The 24470-nt window shown below is 41.7% G+C and overlaps 1 protein-coding gene across 4 annotated transcripts in view; it reads right to left on the bottom strand.

Moving 5' to 3' along the window:
• The window catches only part of GRAMD2B (GRAM domain containing 2B), a 32374-nt gene extending 28643 nt beyond the window's left edge, over positions 1-3731 (bottom strand). For 2 of the 4 annotated variants that reach the window (XM_062018021.1, XM_062018023.1), the window contains exons 1-2: positions 3575-3731; positions 1969-2098 (exon numbers count right to left, since the gene is read on the bottom strand). In XM_062018021.1, coding sequence (XP_061874005.1) covers positions 1969-2098; positions 3575-3638 — 194 coding nt within the window. In that variant the 5' untranslated portion in view covers positions 3639-3731. The remainder of the gene's footprint in view (positions 1-1968; positions 2099-3574) is intronic. The other 2 variants (XM_062018024.1, XM_062018025.1) reach the window with 1 other exon arrangement.
• Between the last annotated feature and the right edge of the window lie 20739 nt (positions 3732-24470).

The raw sequence follows: 24470 nt of genomic DNA, 5'->3' as shown, positions 1-24470 counted from the left end.
ACGCCAAGCGATAAACAATATTAGTAGACATCTATTAGGGCAGCATAACATGTCAGACAAACAAACCATTAAAAAATCCACCCAAAAATCACACTCTCTCTTTCCCAGAAGTACGTAATTTTCCTGCAAGTATGTTCCACTGCTTTCAGCAATGTATTTTTCCCCAGTATCTGCATGAATTTTTTTCCTCAAAAAAAACCTACTCCCAGCTCCAAAAAACAAGATTCTAAAACTTTCTATACCTTTCAGACTCTTAAGTCCCAGCCTCCTCATTTATTTGAGTTACACTGGACATTAGGTTAGGGTCTAACTGTAAGGGAACAGAACATGCCACTTGATATCTTACCATACAGTCACTCAGAATATTGCCCTAATACAGACAGGTTTAACTGTCCAAACTGGCTAAATAATATTTGTGGAAACAGAAAACGCTATACAGACTTTAACAGAAGAGAGTATGTGCGAAAGCGGAAGGATGCTTGACATGGAATAGAAACACCTCTGTCATTTCTCCTTAAAGTATCACACGGTCTTTAATGATAACAACATCTGCTCCACCAGCCGTCCCTGCAGTGGGGCTGACAGCTTCTGAGGCAGGTCAAGCACCACTGCAAAAAAAAAAAAAAAAACACTGCACTTTCAAGTTGGAAAAAGAAATACTTTCTAAATACAATGCAAGAGTAAATTCCTTTTTTGGTCCAAGGCCACACCAGGATGTGACAGCCAGGGAACACCACTTGGAAGGTGTTTTCTGTCCAAAAATTTTTAATTTGCTTGGAAGGAACACCACATAATGATAAACTTTTGGCATAAACTTTTAGCACATCACTATTTTGAGTCTGCATAAAACAACAGTGCCCATTTTCCAGAGATGTACTGCAAACTTTGTAAAGATACAACTAGTGTTAGTTATGTCAGTGACACTCATTTTCTAAATCAGTATGCACGTACTTAACTTTTTTTGTATGAAGTTCCTGAATCACTGGCATATAATCTTCTCGGGGATAACTTTGAAATAATTAAGAAAAAAACAATCCAACAAAAACACCCATCATACTTTTACAGCTTCAATCCTTCAGAAGTACCTGTTCCTAGGGACATTGTTAAGCAGCAGCAGAAGCATATCAAGTATAAAGTTCATCTCTATACTGAACAGCATTCTAAGCATACCTCTTGTAAGTACAGATTACAATACACACATAAATCTCCCCTGAGCTTTGTAAAACACTAAAAAATTCCCTAAGCCTCTGTAACTGCTAAGATTTTTTCCAAACAGAAGTCAGCACAAGCTCTGTTTATTGTGTTATTACCCTCTGGAAGTACATGAAGGGAACTCCATTACAACCACATATGACTATTTACTAAATTTTCTAAAAACATACCTTCAGCGATCTAACTTTTAGTGAGTTCATTTCTAACTCAATCAAAACCAAGATTCTGTTCTTGTTCTTCCACTGAGCAATCCCCCCTGTAGATTCACATTAGCCAAACCTAAGCTATTTGGCTTCTGAGGTTAACTCAGTCAAATGAACACAATAGTTTCTCAAGAAGGGTCCAACTAACAGTTAAATGGCATAAGGCAAATAAATTCCAGTTTTGTTTCCTGCCAGTAAATACTTGAACAATTTTCTAGTTTAAGACAAAGCATTTCAACTTTTTTTGCCTGCCCTTCCTGCTGCCCAGGCTAGCATTGCTGAAGACTGCAGCTTGTAGCATTAATAGACCGCCTATTTTTCTCTTGCAGGACACCTAACTTCTAACTGAATAGCAAAAAATGGTAGCTAAAAAAAAGGAGAGTCACGGGATCTATCACACTGCTTAAGACTGAGCTCACTTCTAAAACTGTAGCTGACTCAGCATTAGTTATTTGGTGCAAGTGTAACAGCTCTGACATAAAAGCTTTCCATACACTGTCTTAGACTCCTAATCCTGTTCTCTAGAGAAAAATCAGATACAGATCTTGCATACCTGAAGAACTTCATTAGGTTCACTGGCATAATTCTGCGCAGGGGATCAGTACCCAAGGCTTGAAGTTGGAATGCTCTTGAGAAGGTCTGGGAATTCTGTCTCATTTGCAATGTGAAGTCACTGATGTGAACTACATCATATAGGACAAAGGACACTTAGAAGACACATTGATTCCCAGTGCTCTCTAACAAGCAAACTATTTCTGGCCACAGATCTCATTTCAATACATACTTTGGGAATACACCTGATTAGAGACCAGGGATACAACAGTTGGGAAAAAACACCACTGACCTTCTCATAGTTTTTTTACAGAGAAAGAGCTAGTTGTTGGTGACTTGTTCTCCTTTCTCCTGAAGGCTGTTAAAGATCAAATCTTTATAAAGAAAATTTATTTGGAGAGAGGAATCACCAGACTGTCAGAAAGTAACTTTTATTTTGAGGAGAAAGCCCCAGATTGTTTAGTTCTTTGTTCCACAGATGCCTAACTTCTCAAAACAGCAATCCTTGAGGCTGCCAAGTTACATATGAAGTGGAAGCCCAGTATGGAAACAGACAGTTGCTCAATTCCTGACAGATTTTCACGTGATGGTTATTACCATTGCATACAAGAACCTAGATAACTTTGAGTCTTCCATAGGAAGCCAAAAACCAATGTAGGTGATGCAGCCTTTAACCCTGAAGTCACCAGCTAGTCAGAAGCTGGGAGTGCTGGGAATCCTCCTGCCCATGGAAGGGGAAGTCCTCTCGGACTACTTGCCACCAGTTAGCCTAAGCAGCCTTTACCAGTCAGCAAGGCCTTCTCTTCCTTTTGAAGATTATTAATTATTTTTGATCTCTGCATCTGCTCAGTTTTTATAGTACCTCTTAGGTTAAAAAGCAGAGGGAAGCTGAGTATCAGTATAGTCTTGCTGGTTGCAGAGTGTGGCAGGGAATCCTGTCAAGACAAGCAAGCACCTGGTCAAGGTAAGTCTTGCCAGAATGGCCCACCTGGTCACAACCTATGGCATAAGTTATACTGAACTCCCATTGTACTGCACCTTCCCTGTATTGAAGTCTGAGCTTTCAAGGTAATTCTGGGTTTTCTAGGCACACAGAGGAGAGGAACACAGCTTCCCACTGGAGCCCATGAACTTTACCGCAAGTAACAAAGCACTGCCGCTGGACTTCTGTATCACGGCTGAGCAGGAGGCCATTGCATGAAGTTACTAGAAGCAATGTCTTGCTTCCAAAACTACGGCTTCGGAGTTTAAAGCTGAGGCCGCCTCCTTAAAAGCGAATATTTCGGAAGCACAGAGACGTTTCTGCTTCCTTTCAGGCTGTACGCGGAGACCCCTTAGCGACTCTTCCCGACGGACTTCATACCCCAGCCAACGCCCGGAAGAACACTGACAAGCCCCCGCCGTACCGCCGAGTCCAACCCCTGTCAGCCCCGAGGGCTCCCCCCGTCGCCCCTGACAGACGCCGCCTTGCAGGGCCCTACACCGACGAGGCACTAAGTTTCGGCGACCGCGTATCGCGGAAGCACGATGGGCCAGAGCTCTGGGCTGCAGGGGTTGCCGCGGGCGGGTTGGGGCCGGTGCCGCCCCCTGCCGCGGGCAGTACTCACAGCCGCAGGGCGCCCCGGTTCTCCCGCCTGCCAGCGGCCCGCGCAGGCTTCGGCTCCTCCGCATCGTACCGCTGCTCGGGCATGAGCACCATCGGCACCACACGGCACAACGCAGCCCACCGCAGCCACCAGCGCACGACGCTCTACCCGCGGGCCGGGCCGGGCCAGGCCGGGCCGAGCCGAGTCGGGCCGCTCCGCCCTCGCCCTGGCCGCCCCGCCCCGGGGCGGGCCCCGCCGTCTCCACTGCCGTCCCGGGCTGGCTGGAGCCGGAGCGTGGGCCTGCGGCGGGAAGCTGCTAAAACGCGGTTCCGCTCGTTACTACGGAGGCTGGCTGCCACCCTGTTGCTGAGGCGGGGAAGTCGGCCCCTGTTGCGGCCGTGAAGAGACTGGTGCGGCCCCGGCGGGCAGCGGTGGGAACTCGCGCTGCTGATCCGTTACGCGCCGTAAATTATTCAGGCGGGACGTCGTCGCGTGAGACGTTGCCTCCGCCGTCTCGAACAAAAGGCGTCCTGAATGTTTTATACAGGGGCGCGGGAGATGCGGTTTCAGGCGAACACGGTCTGAGGGGGGGGTAAGGTGACGGGGCCGGGTCCGAGATGCCTTCAGTAGCCCGCAGAAAACGGATTTGCACCGGTTTCTGTCAGCGCGCTTCCCCTGTGTCTCGTCAGAGCATGCAGTGGTCAAAGTACTGATGCAAGTCGCCAGCCAGCTGTATTTAGACTAACTTTTGTGGTGATTAGACGATGCTTCCACATGTGACTGCCTCGGGTGGTGGTTGTTTTTGTTTGTTTCCTATCTATTCAGCACTCCAGGGCCCAGGCTTGTGCTGGTGGAGCTGTCGGGAAATCGCTTATCCACAGAAGGGTTAAATGAGAATACCTGAGATGGGGCAAACTGCTATTTTCACAAAGCAGACATGGAGTCTGGCTGTAAGGATATGATCGATGGAAGGCCAACCTTGGGATAAGAGTTCAAAGTAACACCTGTAGAAAAAGGTCTATTTTCATGCTTTAATGTATTACATTAATAGAGTTAATAATTGGCTCTGTATTCTTCCTAACTGCTGGACTGTTCACAGGAAGTGAAATGTACAGAAGAGTGGCCTTGGATGGTGGATAGGAGATTCATCCTGAGGTACATTTCAGATTAAAAGATGCACAAAGGAAATCAGTCACCTTCCAGTGCAATTATTAGCATTGCTTCATACTTACACAGTATTTTGAAGGTGCAGGAATGAAATATTAAGGGTTGCTGCAGTATATTCAGGAAATCAGTAAAAAGAAAGAGACGTTAATGGTGAAAAGGCTCAGGGCTGCCACAGCTGCTTGGAGACACAGATTCTGCAGAAAAATTTGAGATTGCTGTATGTTCTTAGACCAGGTGTGTTTAATTACCTTTGGTCCAAGAAAATGTAAAGAATGTGTGACAAGCTGTATAGAAAGGAAGACATTTAAAATGAATGTATTTCTGGGAGACACCATTAACGAATCTTTATGTATTATTTAACATTGACACCAAGGTACATGAGGAAAGGAAAATGAGATGTAATCTACAAGAAAAGTTAGTAGGACCTGTTAGGTCCTGCACATGTGAAACTTTGATCACTGCCTTATGTGCCACTGTGGAGCACCTGAGCAGGTTTGGCACTGCATTGCAGAACCTCTCCCAGCCTCTTATGCTAGACATGTCCTGTGGCAGATCCCATTTAGCCAAGGGATAATGGAATAGGCTCAATTTTAACTGTGTGGGCTGCGAGTAGAGCTGTAACTGAAAGAGCCAGAAAGGCAGGGTTTGCATCCTGTGGTTGTTTGGACTCAGGACCATATGCTGATGTGCAGCAACCTGTGAGAGCTTTCAGATTCCCTGGGAATTGTTCTCATATTAGTGTGCACTAACAAGGCATGCACAGGATGTCTGGAATCAGTAGGAAAAGTGATTGGTTACCCTTCACCTCATTTTTGGAGGCCTTGCATTGCACTAGAAAGGTATCAGTTGTTATTTTAGTGAAAGTATTGAGGCTGAATTGTGCTTGAATAACTCATGTGTAGCTCTGTCCACTCCAGCAGAACAATACTGGTTTACAGTAGGTTGGAGTCTGACTTGGAGATATTTGAACAAATAAAATCATACACCTTTTTAAAGATTTTTCTGTCTCTGGCAGATTTAGCTACAGGAGATAAGTGCTACCGTTGACTGTTTTGTTCACTCATCTCCAGCGGTTCCTGCCTCTACCATGGTGGTGCAAGAGGTGGAAAGGAGCTTTTTTGTGTCTGGAATTCAGTCTCTGTTTTGCCTGACTCCATTTTCAAGGTATGCAAAACTCTGTGTTTTAATTAGTCAGGGTATTTACTGTGGAAGAAATTTCCATTCAAATAAATTGATGCCAGCAGCCTAGGCACTAAAAAGGAATCCTTACTAAGCACTTGGTCCCAGATCATGATCTCTTATCAGAGACTCAGTTCTGGCAAATTGTCAATACATGCCTGTGTAGTCCATTTTGTTATTATCTGTTCCTGACAGTGGAAGTAATAAGCAATGATGATAGCTTGTGATTTCTGGAGGATTTGAAAAAGAAAGTCTGTGACCAAGCTTTGTCAAACTGCACAGTGCAGCAACTCTAGAGCAAGAGGACACACTCCTGAGTGATAAAAGTCCTGAGTGTCAGGATCCTCAGTAATGTGTAGGGAGGAGTACCTTATAATAAATAATCAAATGTGCGGCTGCTCCCATGGGTGGAATGTACTTGAACACCCTGTGCTTTTATTTTGATATGCTGTGGCAAACCTTACACAAACAAAAAAACCAAAAAGGTGCAGAGAGTCTTTTACTGTACAGTTATGACTGCTCATGTATACAAATACAGTAATGCAAGTGTGTGAAGATCAAGCAGTCACCAACAGAGAACTGTTGTGTGAAAATCTAGACTGTATTTGCCTGTAGTTGGTGAAGTGCAGACTGGGGAGTGAAAGAGGAAATAATGTACTATAAAATTAGTGATTACTGATTAAGCCTCAGAGAGGGTTGAGTGCTGTCAGTAATCAAAACTGTGTAACACAGCAAAGGGTGAAAAACCAGAAATGAAATAATAGGAACAACTTTCACTTAAAAAAAAAAAAAAAGACTAAAGCTACAAATGAAATCACAGAAAAGTAAAATGAGAAGAAACTGAGTAATGAAGTTCATTCCTTATCCCAAGGCATGTCCTGCTATTCCTGTGTCCTTCCTGACAAACACTTGTCTAAGTTGTTCTCAAAAGTCAGCAAAGTATCCAGGCAATCAATACTAGAGTTTGTTATCATCCAGGGGAAGTCCTCCTTAATCTCTAAAATGATCCTGAATCCTTGCTGAAATCTAAAGCCGTTGCTTCTTAATTTATTCAATATGAAGAACAGTAAAAAACTGTCTCACATTCCACCCCATTTTCTTCACTTTAGACTCAGATAAAATTTATGACTTATGTTTTCCAGACTTTTCTCCTGTGAACTGTCTCTAATAGGTTCATATCTTTTCTGAATTGCAGGGCCTTAAGCTGGAGACCATAAGCCTTATGCAGGCTGAATAGAGACATGATAAAAAGATTATTTCACCTGTCCTATATGTATAACCACTGTTTGTATTTCATAGTAAAGTGTTTGTATTTCCCAGCAGAGAGAGGCTGGCTCAAGGTTAATTATTGATCTCATATGACCTGATGAAGGATTTATGAAGGAATACTGAGATGTTGTTCTCCTCTAGCACACTAACAGCTGATTGTTACATTTGACTAATTATGACCTTCTACATATCCTTTTCGAATTTTACTTTTTTTTTTTTTTTTTTTTTTTTTTTTTACAGATTCTTTCTTCAATTTGTCAGAGTAACTGTGAGTAACTGTCTTGAATGACGTGAGGAAAGGAAGGCCAATTGATCCCCATTCCTTGTTTGGATTAAAAGTTTAGTAATTTATCTTTTTGTTTTATGGAGACCTATATCAGTTGATTGGTTTCTTCTGAACAGTTTCCTAGAAGACATATCTGCCCCTGTTTTTTGATAAAGGAGCCTGGACAGGGAATTGCATAGGGCATGTGAAATAAGCTGAGCTGAAAGCTAGTTAGAGCATTTCTTGGTACAAATGGTGAGGCACAGCGCAACTCTTTGTTGTGGCTGAATACTGGAGCAGTTGGGTGAAACAGGCTGCACTGCAATTAAATTCTGTAGCACTCAGCAGGAAAAAGGAGAGAAATTCTCACACAAAATTCCTAGGGTATTAGTAATGTAGTGTCAACCCCCATCATGGTGAATGGATGACACATTGTACGTGTGCTTTACCAGTACAACTACCAATATTTTGATACAAATGACCTTCACACAACTTACTGTGTAGGGTCTCATAACATGCAATGCATGCAGTGTGTCTCACCAATGTGCCTTATTGTGTGTTTTACTGATCAAAAGAGCAGTACGGAAAGGAAGGTTAGTGGCAAAACACAGTGGCACCGGTGAAGTAAAGGAACATTCATCTCTCTCCAAATTGTTCATGGCAACTTTATTGTATTCTGAAAAGAACCCAACCTTGTGATATGTAATTGTTCAGTTTCAGCACCTAATGAGATGGCAGTCAGACAACTGGCACTTTGCTGAAAAACAAAGGTCAATGTCTCCTTTTAACTCATGAGAAAAAGCCAGTCATGGCATATTTTCCGAGCAGTATTTTGCCGTAGATGCCTTATGGATGGCATTGTTAGAATTCCGTGATGCCTAAATCATGTCATTTATAATGAAAGTATCATATCTCATGGCAGTGAAACCCATTTTTTTCCCATTTATAGCTGTCATTTAATACACTAGCTGGCTAGGCAGGAAAAGATAAATAAAAATATTTGTTGTTCTACCTTGGTGGATCAGCTTAGATTAATTTGTCATCCTTTGCTTATAAATCTCTAAAGGAAATCCTGAGTGACATCCAAGTGTGACATCTCTGTATACACATAACGTGGACAAAAATTTCAATCCATGTCCACCAGTATGTTTAAGACATTGAACAGATTACATACATCCAATGCATATGTGTGGATGCAATTATTGAATCTGTGCATCATAAAGGAATGCATATGATATCTCCGAACCAGTATGGGTACATGCATGCAACTATTCATGGTATATCTAAATACAGTGATCATTTTTGTTGAAACTGTTAGTCATCTGTCAATCTCTGAATAGCTGCAGTATAACATGTTAAGTATGTAAGAAAGTGAAAGTTAGTACAGCTTGTTTGAGGACAAATTTAAACAATTCCAAAACAAAAAAATAAGTGCCCAGACTTCCCAGGATCTTAGGAAAGGTTTGTTCGTATTCCAAGGAGTGTAAGGTTAAAAACAGAGACATAAGATAATGTGAAAGAATGAATCATGCTTTCTATTCTCTCATAGGTTTCTACATAATCAGTTATTCTACTAAGATGGACAGTCCCAGTTTTTGTCTCATTTAGAGCTAGCAGCTGTATTACTCTGGGGAGAGAAAAAACAAAGCCAAAGGTAGCATAGCAAGGCCACAAAGGGTGAATGCCAAACCCCATGTGTAAGCCACTGAACAGTCAAATGATTGCTAGTGTTTTAGGTGCTCATAATGGGTCTAGAAAGACATCAGCCTTTCCAAAGATGGTAGATATGTGCTATATCTTTAACATGATTGCTTGTATTAGATTGAATTAAGTCTCAGCCTTACAGGAGTGCATTGGGTGTTTCTGAGGGGTATAAGTTCAATGCAGAAGTAAATTTCCTTAGAGTTCACATTCATATGTGAAAATCTTCAGAGAGAGAACCTGAAAGTACATATCCTTTCTCATCTCCATAGAAAAATCCACTTGCAACAAAACAATATTTACAGTTTATGTTACAAATTGTGACAGTTTTTTCTGTTATTCTGCTATGTTCAAAAGGTAAGTAAATATTAATGCCAGATCATAGATGGAAAAATTAAATATTATACTTAATGGATTTACTCATTGCAGTGCGCCGAATGAATTGCTAAGTCAAGGTGAGAGTCAAGGACCTTTTTGACTCCCATTTTCATGACTTTACGTTCAGAGAGAGCATACCTCTCCATACTCTGTTCTTTCCCTTAAAAAAAAAAATCCCTTAAATCAGTGTTCAGTGTATTTTTCAATATTTTTGGAGGTCATTCTGAGGATTAGTCAAAACCGCAAGGGTTGAGGTTTTTCTAAAGTAGGGTATTGACTCACATTATAGGGATGGGCTTAAACAGGGAGGTTGAGTTCCGTGTTGTTTTTGCCAATATTTTGATAGGTACTACTGGAAAGTGTTTTGTTCTAAGATCAGAATAACTCTATACATTAATGCTGATAAAATGCTGCATGCATACGTGGCCAATGATTTTATCAATACAAATCTCTGATCTGTTGTGTCTGACTGACACTCAGCTATTGCTCCAGAGTCCCAATTTGCTTTTGAAAATAGTTCTTCTGTATGTCAGCAATAACGTGCTGCCATGGTGATAAACTGTGAGGTCTCTTGTCTGAAATGTTAATAACCCCCTGGTTTCTGGAAAATTTGTGCTCATCCACATGATGCTAATTACAGTGAGGTGAAAACAGAGGTTATGTAAAAACTGAGCATATAGTCAGATTTTGTCCTCAGGCATGAATAATTTGTATTAACTAGAGCAATCGTTAATATAGTAATGTATCTGTATATATACATGCAGAGATATTACTTAAATATAGTAGCATTTCTATGGATATATCTTCATATATGGGAAATATGCTCTAAATAAATAGGACTGTATTGAAAGTAGTATCTTAAAATGTAGAGCCTACATTTCTTTTTCCTAAAAATATTTTCCCTGATTTTTTCATTATCATTTTCATTATCATTTTGGATAAGTGTATCATGACTGTGACAAACATGTGAAAAGCAAGTTTTATGAGAGCATAGTCCAGCTACACCATCTCATTATATGCAATCATGCATTCTTCTTCCTATATTTCTAGTATTGGCAGCCTGTTATTCCCATTGATAGAGATTTAGTTTCATAGGAGGACTTTATGATCATATTATCCTTCTTACTGAAATGGCAATTGATTACATTGTGTTTCTAGGGGTTCTGCCGCTGTCCCTTACTACTTGGCAGGCAGGTTGATTATTGAGAAATCTGAGGCAAAGGACTCTGTTCTTTGTAAGGGCTGATAATGTTGCAATCAGAACATATATGGTGGCTTTTTGTGTACTAGTTATCTAGTCATAACTAAAAAAGTAGATAGTTCTGTCAGTCCAGTGTTCTTGGCTGGACAGAGAAAAAAAGGAAAACTTTCTGTTGCCCAAATTAGAAGTGGTTAACATGAGCTACTTGCGTTGAACTCTCCATACACCACTGTATGTAGTTATGTCTCATGCCTAGTGGAAAGATGAGATTGAGAGGCACACAAACATTTTTTTGAGCAGGCTCTAAGTGATTAGTTCTAGGTAAAAGCTTTTGAGAGCTGTATTTGTGGTTCTTTATTTTCTGCTCAAACAGTGGAGATTAGCTCTCTGACATTTGAGTTAGAACAAAGGACATTGTAAAGACGTAATACTAAAAAAGTCCTAATAACATTTCAAAAGAGGAAAAATGGGGCCAGCAGACTTATTTATACTTGTGACCCAGTTACTGAGATGAGTTGTCACCCCACATAAGGAACAGCTGCAAAGAAATATAATTCCGCCACACAGAGACTGTGTAGAGGCACTCCCTCTAAATTATGCGTCAGGGTGGCTGGGCCCTGAGCATATATTAAGGATGGTACTTGGTAAAGAGTTTTGAAGTTTGTTAAAAAACAGTAAATAGCTAAAGGTAATTTGAATAGCTTTTAAAAACTTTTTTATTTATAATGGATTGACATAAATACAATGGATGTTTACTTGGGAGAATTAAGTGTTAAGTGCTTGTAACCCTCTGACACTGCCTTCTCTCATTTATCTATTCTAAAATGTGCATGGTTTATGCAGAACTCTGCATTGCAATGAATTCCACCTCAGCGTAAATCTACAATAAGCAAGCAGTTTTTACATAAAAAAATATTTGTGATTGTTCTATCATCAGCAAACCTTTTAGCAGTATCAATTTGAGAATATTCGTTGCGATGATGGTAGCTATGCTCTTGAAACGTCATTTAATAAGCATTGCAAAGTTTCTTGTAGGCCAAAATACACATGAAAGTATTTTGCTAAATTCCCTGATCTAACAATGCTTACATTTATTTTGTACAGACATTCACTCAAATATCATAGATAGTATTGGATGACCTCAGTGGTGACTTTAAGAGTTGAGTTTATTTGTGTACAGTGCAATACACTTGCAAAACACTACTCCTGTGTAATAAATTAAGGAAAGAGAGAACAACACCCTCCAGTCTTCCATTAGAAATTCCTCCCATATAGTAGAACTCCCCTTCCTGGTGCAATTGGTAATATGAGAGGAATTTTCATATCTGCATGCATTACTTTCTCATATTAAGCCTCCTCATCAGGGTATTTTCACTCATATGTTTGTCCTAGTGCCCTCCTGTGTTGCTGCCCTTTCCCCCCTTGCATCAAGAACATACAGAATGCTCAAACACATTAGGATTTACCTTTGAAACACTGATCCAAAACTCTCCATAGGGCTGACAGGGGTGTCGTTGCTTGACTGTCGAAAGCTGTTTGACCTTTCAGAATGAAAAACTGAGTCCTCCAAGGAATTCCCTTTTCGCATCATTTTAATTGAGTTAACTGCTGAGTTTGGTAAGTTCAACTCCAGAGTGGTTCTTGAAATGTGCAGCTTTTCACTGCTGTAGGAAGTGCTGTCTTGGTATGACTCCCAGCTCAGGCTGGTTTTTTAAATCAGTTAATGAGTAACAGAGTACTGATGTGACATCATAAGGGTGTTTTCTTTTTTAGCCACGGCACTTCATAGGTTTATGGGGAAACAAGAATCGTCAGATCTCTAGGTGCATTATGTCTTTAGAATGTTATTAGTAATAGCATTAAATTGTTTCGATGAATGCAGAAAAGGAAGGAATGTAAATTCAAGTATGTTTCATTAGCAGGTTTGTACCAAACTGCAACATGATCTGTCATAAGTTCTACTTTGAATTATCTACCTGTCTGTAATTAGCCAACTCTGAATAACACAATTGTGTGTCTTTCAGAAGTGACTGTATCTACTTGTCCTGACTCATCAAAATTATTATATTGCACTTCTCTGGTAACAGGTTGGGGCACATGCATGTGCATATGCATGCATGTAGCTGCTCTAAAGTCAAATCATTGCAGTTCAGCTTAAATACAAAACTAGTTTGTCTAACCATTTTTTTTCCGTAGGAACTGACAAACATTAACTACAAACTTACACATTTTTCTGTTTGTTGAAGATGACAATAATGATTCTGTTAGTCAAGGAAATGATAAGAGATATTTCTTTAGATTGCAGGTCCTCTTATAATACTGAATTAGCACCCCAAGGCCTCCAGAAGTTCTGTAAAACTTCATTTAGGGCCTGCATTGAATTAAGAGTTTGTCAAAGAGACTGAACAAATGTGGAAAGTAGGGCTGTCTTTCTGTTCTCAGCATCTATTACCAGTCCAACTGTAAACCTAAGACTGTCAAGTCTGCCATGTGAACTTTGTTGCAGTAACACCGGCATTATGTATGGCCACGGGTTGTGGTTTAGGCCCAGATGGCAATGAAACACCATGCAGCCTATTGCTCACTGCTCCCCCATCCACCCCTGTCTTCCTTAGGATGACCGAGGCCTCAGTGAGATGGGAGGAAAAATAACCGATGACCGAGGCCTCAGTGAGATGGAAGGAAAAATAACCGATGACCGAGGCCTCAGTGAAATGGGAGGAAAAATAACCAAAGACCTCGTGGATCGAGATAAGGGCAGGGGGATCTCACTGCCAATTACGGTTCTGGGCAAAACAGACTTCGCTATTTGACTTAGAGATGGTCTCTGCTGCTTCTTTCTTCTCAGAGGAGGATGACTCCTCACATTCTTTCCCTGCCCTGACATGGGATCCCTCCCACGGGACACAGTCCATAATGAACCTCTCTGGCATGAGTCCTTCCTGAGGGCTGCATCTTCTGGTCACAAACTCCTCCAGTGTGGTACTTCTCTGGGACAGCAGCATCCTTGGCACCTTCTGCTGCAACACTGCCACCCCGCAAATTCACAGCCTCCTCTGGACACAGTCAGTGCCCCTGGTGGGGGGGTCCTCTATGAACTGCCAACAAATCTTGCTTCAATACTCCTCTCCACAGGGTGCAGGGGGACAGCTGCCATTTCCCGATGGAATGCAGGGGAGTCTCTGCTCCGTAACAGCTCCTGCTCTCTTCGCTCACTGACTTTGGGGTCCACATGGTTGCTTATCTATCCTACAACTCTTTTCTACTACCACTCAGAAGAGCAGGAAGAACCCTCCTCTTCTGGCTTCTTAAAAAGGGATTGTGGAGATGCCCAGTTGGCTCAGCCCCAGAAGTGGGTCTGACTCAGAGCTGGGGAAAGTTTTGAACTTCTTACAGAAGCCATCTTTACAGCCCCCTCCCCAGTACCAGAAATGGCTTCACACAAACCCATGACACCATGCAAAGCAAAACTAACTACTGCTAATTAAGGGAGATCGCCTTAAGTGTTGCAGCAATAACTGCCTGGATTAATAGCAAGAAGGGGAGCAGGCCTACAAGATGCGTTTCTAATGGGAGCAGAGGGATACAGTGGGGGTAGTGATGTCACTTTATGCCCCAAAAATGAAGCTTTCCTCTTCTGTTATCAGGCTTAAACAATTTAGTGTTGATTTCTCGTGCCTCTGCACAACTTTGATCTTGAGATGTGTTGGAGCTTGTTTTAGGGCTGGAAAAGAAGGAAATAGTTGTTTGCAGTTAGGAGGCCAACCTGATGGTGCCTGTATAAAAGTTAAGACATGAATTCATGCCATTTTTATTGTTCTGTTTTCATATGAGTATATGCAAATCTTGTAGTTTATAATCACTATGCAAATTTTTAAAGCAGTCTAATCACTCCCTGTCTTTTTGATTCCTGGTATCCATAAAATTTTCTAGGGGAGTTTAGATACCTGTATAAACATCACCTGTAGAGGTGTGTGGCAGACAGAGTACTTAGTTTTCTTAGCTGCCTGCTTCAGATCTCTTAGCAGTAGTTAATGGACACCAATATCTTTTCTCTTTCTGATGCAGTGGATCAGGTGTGGAGAGAAGTTGATACTCCTGATGGTGTGCCTATCTACTGTACACAGACTTCTCCCCAGAGAATTGTTCTTCATGTTCTGATGAAATTGGTAGCTCAGTGTCTTGTAAGCTTGAATATGTTTTTTGACTGTCTCTTGCTGCCTTGTATCCTGAAAAAAGCTTTTCTGCTTTATTTTTTTTCTCTCCATATAATCCACTTTTCTTCCACTCCATGCATACTTAGTGAGGTGTTTTTTTCTCAATTATCAAACTATGCCCTTTAATTCTGGCCTTTGTCACTGACACTGCGTTATCACTTACCTGTTAGACTATATCTTGTGGAGTCTAGCACTGCTGCAGAGGTTTCTGATAGGCAGAGAGGGAAAAGAGTGTTTGGTGTCCTTGTACCTTGTACTGTTTTATTCTCGTTCTGCAACAGCTGTCAGTGAAAGGTTACATTTGTCCTGAAAAATTTTCAAGTCTCTTCTTCTTTTATGCTCATGTCTGATGTGATTTATTTTTTCCTAAGTGAATTACTCCAGGAAAAGAAATGGTAGTTTATTTTTGCTTTCTCAATTCCTTCTGAGGAAAGAGATACCAGGAAACATGCTAGTAATGCCAATTGTGTTGCGCCTATTTTAAGCCACTATGTCTTTACAAAAATGATCTCATGCTATCAAATAATAAGAAAAAAAGTGATGAATTTTGGATATTCGGAGCAGGAGCTTTTATTTATGCTCTTTATCATAGAATCATAGAATGGTAGGGGTTGAAAGGAACCCTGCAGAAGCAGATTCATCCAGATCAGGTCGCATAGGAACATGTCAAGGTGGGTCTTGAAGACCTCCAAGGAAGGAGACTCCACAACCCCTTTGGGCAGCCTGTGCCAGGGCTCCGTCACCCTCACAGTGAAATAGTTTTTTCTTATATTTAAGTGGAACTTTTTGTGTTCCAGCTTCATCCCATTACCCTTTGTCCTGTTGCTAGCTACTATAGAAAAAAGGGATGTCCCAACCTCCTGACACCCAGCCTATAGATATTTATAAATGGTAATAAGATCTCCCCTCAGTCTCCTCTTCTCCAGACTAAACAGCCCCAGTTCCCGCAGCCTTTGCTCATATGAAAGATGTTTCATTCCCCTGATCACCTTGGTGGCCCTGCACTGGAATCTCTCCAGCACTTCCCTGTCCCTCTTGAGCTGAGGAGCCCAGAACTGGACACAGGATTCCAGATGAGGCCTCACCAGAGCAGAGTAGAGGGGGAGGAGAACCTCCGTGAACCTGCTGGCCACACTCTTCTTGATGCATCCCACAATACCATTGGCCTTCTTGGCCATGAGGGCACATTGCTGGCTCATGTTTAGTTTGTTATCAATCAGGAATCTCAAGTATCTCCTCACTGCTGCTCTCCAGCAGGTCAAGCCTGCTCCCCAGCCTGTACTGGTGTTTGGGGTTGTTCCTCCCCAGGTGGAAGACTCTGCACTTGTCCTTGTTGAACCTCATGAGGTTCCTCTCTGCCCAACTCTCAAGCCAGTCGAGATCCCGCTGAAGGCAGCACAGTCTTCTGGGGAATCAGCCAGTCCTCCCAGTTTGGTGTTATCAATGAACTTGCTGAGGGTACACTCTGTCCCCTCATCCATGTTGTTGATGAAAACGTTGAACAACACTGGCCCCAGAACCAATCCCTGTGGAACTCCACTGGCCACATGCCTCCAACTCAATTCTGAGCCGTTGATCACCACTCTCTGGGCTCTGTCATTCAGCCAGCTCTCGATCCACCTGCCTGTCTGCTCATCCAAGCCACACTGCATGAGCTTTCTGATGAGGATGTTATGGGAGACAGTGTCAAAAGCCTTACTGAAGTCAAGGTAGATGACATCTGCTGCTCTCCTCTCATCTAGCCAGCTGGCTATGCACTCATAGAAGGCTATCAGGTTAGTCAAACTCATTGAGTTATGAGTCTTAAGCTTGGCCAACAAGTCTTTAACCTCTTTCTCTTCCACCCAGGGCAAGTCCTCTGTTGTCCAAGCCATCCTAATGTCCTTGCTGGACTGGGCTTCTCAAGGGGCAGCCTTGGCTGTAAAAGAGTGAAGCAAAGAAGGCATTCAGTGCTTCGGCCTTTTCTGCATCCTCAGTCACTAGGGCACCCTCAGTGTTTAGCAACGGGCCCACATTACCCCTCACCATCCTTCTGCTGCTAATGTACTGGAAAAATTCTGTATTACTGTCTTTAACATCTCTGGCTAAATTTAATTCTAGAAGGGCTCTAGCCTTCCTACTTGCACCCCTTCATGCCCTGGCAGTGTTCCTATGCTCTTCCCAAGAAGCCAGCCTATTTCCACCTCTCATAGATGGCTGCTTTCTGCCTGAGTTGTCCCAGTGGATCCTTGCTCATCCATGGAGGCCTCCTACCTCCTTTTCCTCCTTTCTTGCGCATTGGGACACACTGATTCTGGGCTTGGAGGAAGTGGTGCTTGAAGACTGACCAGCTCTCATGGGCACTTCTGTCTTCTGGAATCATATCCCATGAGATCTGTCCAAGTAGGTCTTTGAAGAGGCCAAAGTTGGCTCGCCTAAAATCCAGGGTCACAGTCCTGCTTTGTGTTCTGCCTCTTCCACAAAGGATTTTGAAGTCTACCATCTCATGGTCACTGCACTCGAGTTTGCCTCCAGCCTTCACGTCCCCAACCAGGCCCTCCTCATTCGTCAGTACCAGGTCCAGCAGCACACCCCTCCTTGTTGGTTCTTCAGTCACCTGCGACAGGAAGTTGTCATCAGCAATCTGCAGGAACCTCCTGGACTGTGTGTGCTTGGCCGTGTGGCCATCCCAGCAAATACCAGGGTGGTTGAAGTCCTCCATGAGGACCAGGGACTGTGATCGTGAGGCAGCTCTGAGCTGTTTGTAGAAAGCCTCATTCACTTCCTCCTCCTGATCAGGTGGCCTGTAGCAAACTCCTACAACAATATCACCTGCCTTGCCCTGCCCAATAATTTTTACCCATAAGCACTGTACTCGCTCCTCATCCCCACCCAGGCACAGTTCAGTAACACATTAATTGCTCCCTCACATAGAGAGCAACTCCACCTCCACGCCTTGTCAGTTTGTCTTTCCTGAACAATACATAGCCCTCCATGGCTGTGCTCCAGTCATGGCAGCTGTCCCACCACGTCTCTGTGATCGCAATGAGGTCGTAGCCCCGCATCCGCACCCACATCTCCAGTTCCTCCTGCTTATTCCCCAGGCTGTGTGCATTGGTGTAGAGGCAGCACAGGGGCTTACTCAAACACATAGATTTCCCTGGATGGATGCAGGAGGGTCCTCTCTGGTTTGGTTCTTTCTCAGGGTGGTCAGCCTTCCGCATCTCAGCCCAGTGTGCAGATGAAGGGCACTTCTCATTGTGTTCCCTGTCCTGCCCTGTTTCCCAGCTAGAGGGGACAGCTTGTTCTGTTTTGCTTCTCCCCCCATCCCCCAAGTCCCTTAGTTTAAAGACCTCTTTATTAAGTTTGCTAGCCTACTCCCCAATATTCCAGTGCCATTATGGGAGAGATAAATCCCATCCCATCCTATCAAACTGTAGTCCCCAAGGAAGGATCCATTGTCAAAGCCTTCCTACCAGCACCAGCCTCTCAGCCAGGAGCTCACTTGGCTGATTTTTCCATTACAAACTCCTCCTTTATCTCTAGTGAACAGGATAGAGGAGAAAATAACCTAAGCCCCTCTACCTTTTACCTGTTTCCCCAAGGATTTAAAATCCATCTGGATCCTGGAGATGTCATGCCTCATGACATCATTCATACCTATATGGAACACAAGTAAGGGGTAGTAGCCTGCATCCCTGATGAGCTGTGGCACTCTCTTGGCCACATCCCTGATCTTGGCTCCAGGCAGGCAGCACATCTCTCTTGATTCCCTACCTGCTCCACAGATGGGTCTCTCAGTGCCCCTTAGCAGTGAGTCACCCACAGCAAGCACCCGTCGCCTCTTCCTATGATGTCCATTACCTACTGCAGGTGGAGCAGCTGATGGGTTGTTTAGTGGGTTTTCCGCTTTTGGAACTTGCTTATCAAGTCCCTAGTTGCCAGTGCGTCATACTTATTTGTAGTGGGCACTCTGGAAGGAGGGCTTTGAAGACTACCCTTTGTCTTTCTTTTTTTTGTAATCCTTTGTGCCTTGTGATAGGTAACTGCTAAGAAACTGCATAAAGAAAGATTGTGGGTTGAAGTGATGGTAATGGAAGATATTCTTAAAAAAAAGATGCCTGGAAACATATTCTGAACAAAACATTCTGTTTCAGGCCTGTTAATTGGAATAAGACTCTGCATACTTAGTCCGTTATGATCCCTAGGATAATTGATAGAGGGAGCAACGTTTAAACAGTAGCCTAAAGCACTGAGTTCTTACTTTATGGGTTTGGCTTCCATGATTTTTGTTTTCTGTGGTATCTAAAGAAGTAGCTGTCCTGATTCAGAGCTGACATTGTCTGTAATGGTTAGGATCGCCTCCAGTTTTTGTTTTCCTTTTTGCTGCCTGGACCAAAGCCTGTGCAAAAACTGTTTTGTTTTATTTTTTATTTTTACCCCCTCCAAATTGTACATTTGAAAAGTGGATCATTCTTCAGATAATTCCAGCATGAAATATGGATCAGATCTAATTAGCTATAAAATTGGTTTGGACATTTTAGGTAAGTTTTAGGTTCCTGTATTCTGGATCTCTTTCTAATCTTAGATATCTTCATTTTTCTTTTGAACTTGTATTTCATCTGTACCACCCTATACTTGGTATGCAACAGTGAGATACTCTCAGTTTATATGCAGTGAGTTTTGAGTTTTGCCTGTTTTTGCTTCAACTTTCAGCAAGACTTCGAGTATGTGGGGTGCCACAGGATTGCTGTGGCTCTGAATGCAAGTTGAAAGCAGAACTGGTAGCACCACAAACACATCCATGCAGCAAGAAGACAGAAAACTTCAGCTGTTTGTGTACAGTGAGAGGTAGATGAAAATGTAACGTACGAGAATAACACCTAGAGGTATATGGGAATGAATTGCATGGTGTAGTGCCCATATTTGTGGAAGCCAGGGATTTTTTTTTTCTCTTCAGTAAACTTGTAGGAACGTGCAGTTAAACCTACATCTTTTTTTCTCTCTGGTACAGTGGTTACCTCAGGAGATGCTTTTGTGCTTACTCTAGTGTATGAATGCTCACCATCCTCCTCCTGAAGCTCTCTTGTTCTCAACTTCTGAACCACATAGGTGAGACTTATCCACTTGGAGCAATCAGACATATCTGCCTTTAGGAGTCTCTGCTTCCAGTCAGGAAAGAGTTTTGTAATAAACAAACCCACGCTCAATGAACTTAGAAGCTACTGGGGTGGAGAAAGGAGTCTGATGTGGGTGGAGTTATGAAAGGCGACTTTGTCTTGGAAGATAGCAATTTGCAAAATTTGATTGTAACAGTAGGAAACTCTGAAGTCTAAAAATTTTATGTGAGTACATCTTTAATGCTTGAGCACCAGAGACTGATAAATATAGGACAAAGTGTCTGAGTTGGATGCCCTTTGTAAGTGAGAAACTTGGGCTTGTTAATAACAACAACAAAAATACATCTGGTTGATTGAAGGACTCCTGCTATTAATTACCACTTGCCTGGGTGGCTTGGTTGAGAGGAGAGTATAGACTCCGTGGTAGTAAACAAGAGAATGTAGTCAGGCAAAGCAAAGAAGCTACTAGCATCTGATTTTTGCAGGATTATTTGAGTGAATGGCCCGTTTTTGGTCTTATAGATGTTTGCGAGATATAAAAAGGTAAAGAAATACAGATTTGTAAATGGCTGCATTTCACACTTTCGAAATGATGTTTAGAGGCTTACAGTACTGTCAGTCATAGCATTAAGAAATGTGAATTCATTTCCTCCCCCTACCTCTTCACTGTGCTGTGGCCCCTTCTCAAGGGCTGCATTACCAAAGGCATTAGTGAATGAAAAAGGAAATTCCAGCAATGTTTAGCTAGTATAGCAGCACCAGAAAGATGAATTAGACAGTAGTAATGTCAATGAGATGGGACCTGGTAATACAGTTTTCAGTAACAACAGAGAGGTAACAGGAATAAAACAAGGCCAGTTGTATTAGGTCAGTGCAGCAAATCATTTAAATGGGAAGGGGTATTTGAGACATTCTGCAAAACCTAACCAAGGTGAACAGATGAGGCTTCTAATTTGACCATGTTCAGACAACCCTGTGCTGCAACAGTGAACTTAATATGTATGTGGGGAGCATAGAAGAAGCCTTGCTTTTCTACAGTAATCAATAAAGGCAGTGTGAACAAGTCATGGATTTGACTGCTTTTTCCTCAAAAAGTGATTATACTAGCTCATAAAGAGGGTAAACAGATCAGGAAATGCAAGCACTTTAAAGTTTTTCTGTTTCTGATGTAGTTCTGGTCAGAATATGGGCCCAGGTGTTACTCTCCCTTCCTACCTCTTGCCAGTATTTTTATTGTGTCTAACACAAACAATAGGAGGAATAGTTGAAGAGACATGTTTAATCTTACCTGTTTGCACAGTAGAGTGCTTTCTGAAAGTGAAATAAAACTACATGTATTTTTTTTAAAAAAACCTTTTTCCTTTGATTACCTTTTCAGAGATAAATTTCTATATTTGTCTATTCAAATATTAAAATCTGCTGCCTTTCTCTGTGCGACAGTGTGATGAGAAGCTGTTTTTGCTGAGGTGTGACAGTTAGAATGTGCCTTGTCAGGGCAAACGGGGAACTAAGGTTAAGGTGCGCTCTTTTCCCTTGATGATTATATTTAGCTACGTACATGATTTAAGATACATAAGCCTCATGTCTTCCTCTTGAAGGGTGAAGAAGAGCATAGGAATTACCTTGTTTAGAAGCATACTGTTTCAGAAGCAAGTCCACTGTTTGCAATCTGGGTATAGTTTGTGCTTTTGCCTTTGTTTTTCCCTTGATTTCCTTAACTTCTCCTATTTCAAAACACTCTTAGGTCTTGTATGTGAGTTGTTATACTTGTCAGGCTTGGGATATTGGTTGCTGCATTTCCCAAGTTGACTACCTCCATCTGTCCATCCTGTCACCCTGAGCACAGTTGCAGTAACACTTGAGAGGAAACTGTCTATCCAGACCTCTGGGTTACTTCTCCTCTAGCATGAAAGAAGATGAGTGTAATACCTGAACTGAGGGTGTCAGTGAAGGCTGCTGTGGAAAAATACAGGCAGGGTGAGCTGGACTCCTGTCATCTCAGCAGCAGCTGTAGAGGCTAACTGCAGCTACTGTGTGTCAGATCAGCAGGTGATGCTGTGTAGTGGGGCTGCAGAGAGGGAAGGAGGCAGTTTTCTGTAAATGGGTGCGGTGTTGAACACGTGTTTTTGTTTTTTTTTTTTTTTTTAGTCTAAAGCTAGTAGGCATACAGTCTGCAGCCTAACAGGAAGATTTGTTTTAAAGTACATATCAATGAAAACTGATTGTTGTGCCAGAATTTACCATTAAAGACAGTTTACACCATATTGATTACTTACAAAAAAATTGCAATTATGCAGTGTTAGACTATAACAATAGAGCATCATTATTCTACAACACCTCTATCCATGTTCCAATGAGGAGCTTAAAACAGTAGACTTGTTTTCCAATTACATTAAGTGTGAGAAACAGTGAAAGACTCAGGTCAGACTCTGCAGTGAAGTACTTTTATTAAGCGTTCTTGCAAGAGCGGGTGTCCTAGCTAGTAGGCACACCTGATAGATACAATATTCGGCTTTTTACTCCCTATCCCAGCCGCAAGGTCCCTCCCTTGTTTCCCCATAGATTAGGTACTCCAAGATTTACAACTTTTCGAGGCGCCTAAAAATCCTCCCCAGAGGATGTCTGTTTTTTGTATCCTATCGTAGATTCCCCCTACAGTCCTAAGATTTAAACTCTAATTAACACTTCAAACAAACAGATGTTAGTTGCTACACAGAAACAGGTAACAGTCCTAGGGCCAATTCACTGATTTACACTACATAGAAAGGGACAAGGCCAGTTCGGATTATACTATACAGAAACCGATAACAGAAAAAACCCCCAATTCTTTGTCTTCATTTCTCTTCTAATTCTGCAAAAACAACATCAGCATTTCTCACATAAGTGAAACTTGAAGATGTGAATGTTTTTGGGAAACTTTAAAGGACCTCCTCTGATTTTGATCTAGTCTCTGTTATCAGTTAATGCTAAGGATTTGAAAAGCCTATTCAGGCTGCCCAAGTCACTCAGGTAATTATAGAGAGAGCCTTCAAAACTTAGTCCTTCATTTTGACCAGCAGTACAGGACTTGTGTCCTTGGGATCACTGCTACTTTGCAAGAATGACACAGAGCTGTTGTTTCCGTCAGTTTGAAGTAGGTAGTGTTAAAGGAACTCAAACATGTTAATTCTGGTTTGTTCATCTGTGCATTCGTTGCTTAGACAATGGTAACTGGGGTTATGTTTTTAGAAACCTCCTTTACAGACCTATTTTAATATTCTTTTTCCTATCCCTTGAATAAGAGTGAACAAAATATGAAATAGATTAATGCAACAAAATTGGCAACTTACAAGAAAACATTGGTATTAGTCATTAGTATCTGCAGAGACGTGTTTGAAAATATAAGGAGGCACTGCAAAAATCTGTGCTAGATCTGGCATTATGCAAGAAGCATTTTATACCTTCCAGTGATTAAACAGATTGTAATTTGAAATTAGAGGAATCAGAATTTCTGTCTGGACCATTACTCTGTATTCTGCTGTATTTAAACATACCTTCTGTAGTGAACAAAAAATTATGACAACCTATGTACTAAGTGTAGTAGCATAAGAAGCGCAAATAAGCTGGTTTTGTGTCCAGAACAATCTTTTGTCTTTAAAGCTAAGTATGGATTTGTAGGTCTGTTCACTATGCCAAGCTGTCAATTTGTTATTGATAATATAGTAGTACAATAAGTGAGCAAAGTCTGTTCATACTTAAACAGAAGACTTAGCCCAGTGTTCTAGTAAATTTCTTCTGGGCTTTTTAACATCTAGCTTTAAATTCCTAACATTATTTTTACTTACTAGTAATTTTTAATTGTTACAAACATTACCTGTTAATTTGTTTTCTGAGTGATCTCACCTGGCAGTAGATCACTTGTGTTAAGGCAAGACAGAAAATATCACAAATACTTTTTTGTTCACTTGCTGTTTTTGTTGGTAACTTTTAGCATTTGTTGTCAATTTTAGATCTAAAAAGTTAAAGTAAACCTCTGCAATCCTACTTAGAATAAACTTTGATTTAAAACTCGCTTAGTTTAAGAAGTTTGGTTTTTTTGTCAGCCATTCAAATGTAAACTTAATCCTATGTCTTGCGTGCTTAAAAACGCTGCTAAAACTGTTTCTTACTAGATTCTTGAGTTGTGTTGGTAACTTTACATGTATAATAGCAGTTTTCATCAGCAGATTGCTTTCTGTGTTTATTTGGGCAAGCACTGGGTTCACCTTTGTTTCTGAGCTGTCCTTTAGAAACTGGGAAAATTAGATCGTAATGTGACTCCTCACAGACTATCTGTAATGGCTGTCTTGAATTCCTCTCCTCTGACTTTATTTAGGCCTTCAGCAATAAGACACCTATTTTCTAAATTCTGTTGAAACGTAATGATTAAATATCCTTTTTTTTTTTAGTTATGACTCTTACA

The sequence above is a fragment of the Colius striatus genome, chromosome Z (assembly GCF_028858725.1).
Source record: "Colius striatus isolate bColStr4 chromosome Z, bColStr4.1.hap1, whole genome shotgun sequence".
Lineage (NCBI taxonomy): Eukaryota > Metazoa > Chordata > Aves > Coliiformes > Coliidae > Colius > Colius striatus.
This window is presented reverse-complemented; position numbering and strand designations above follow the sequence as displayed.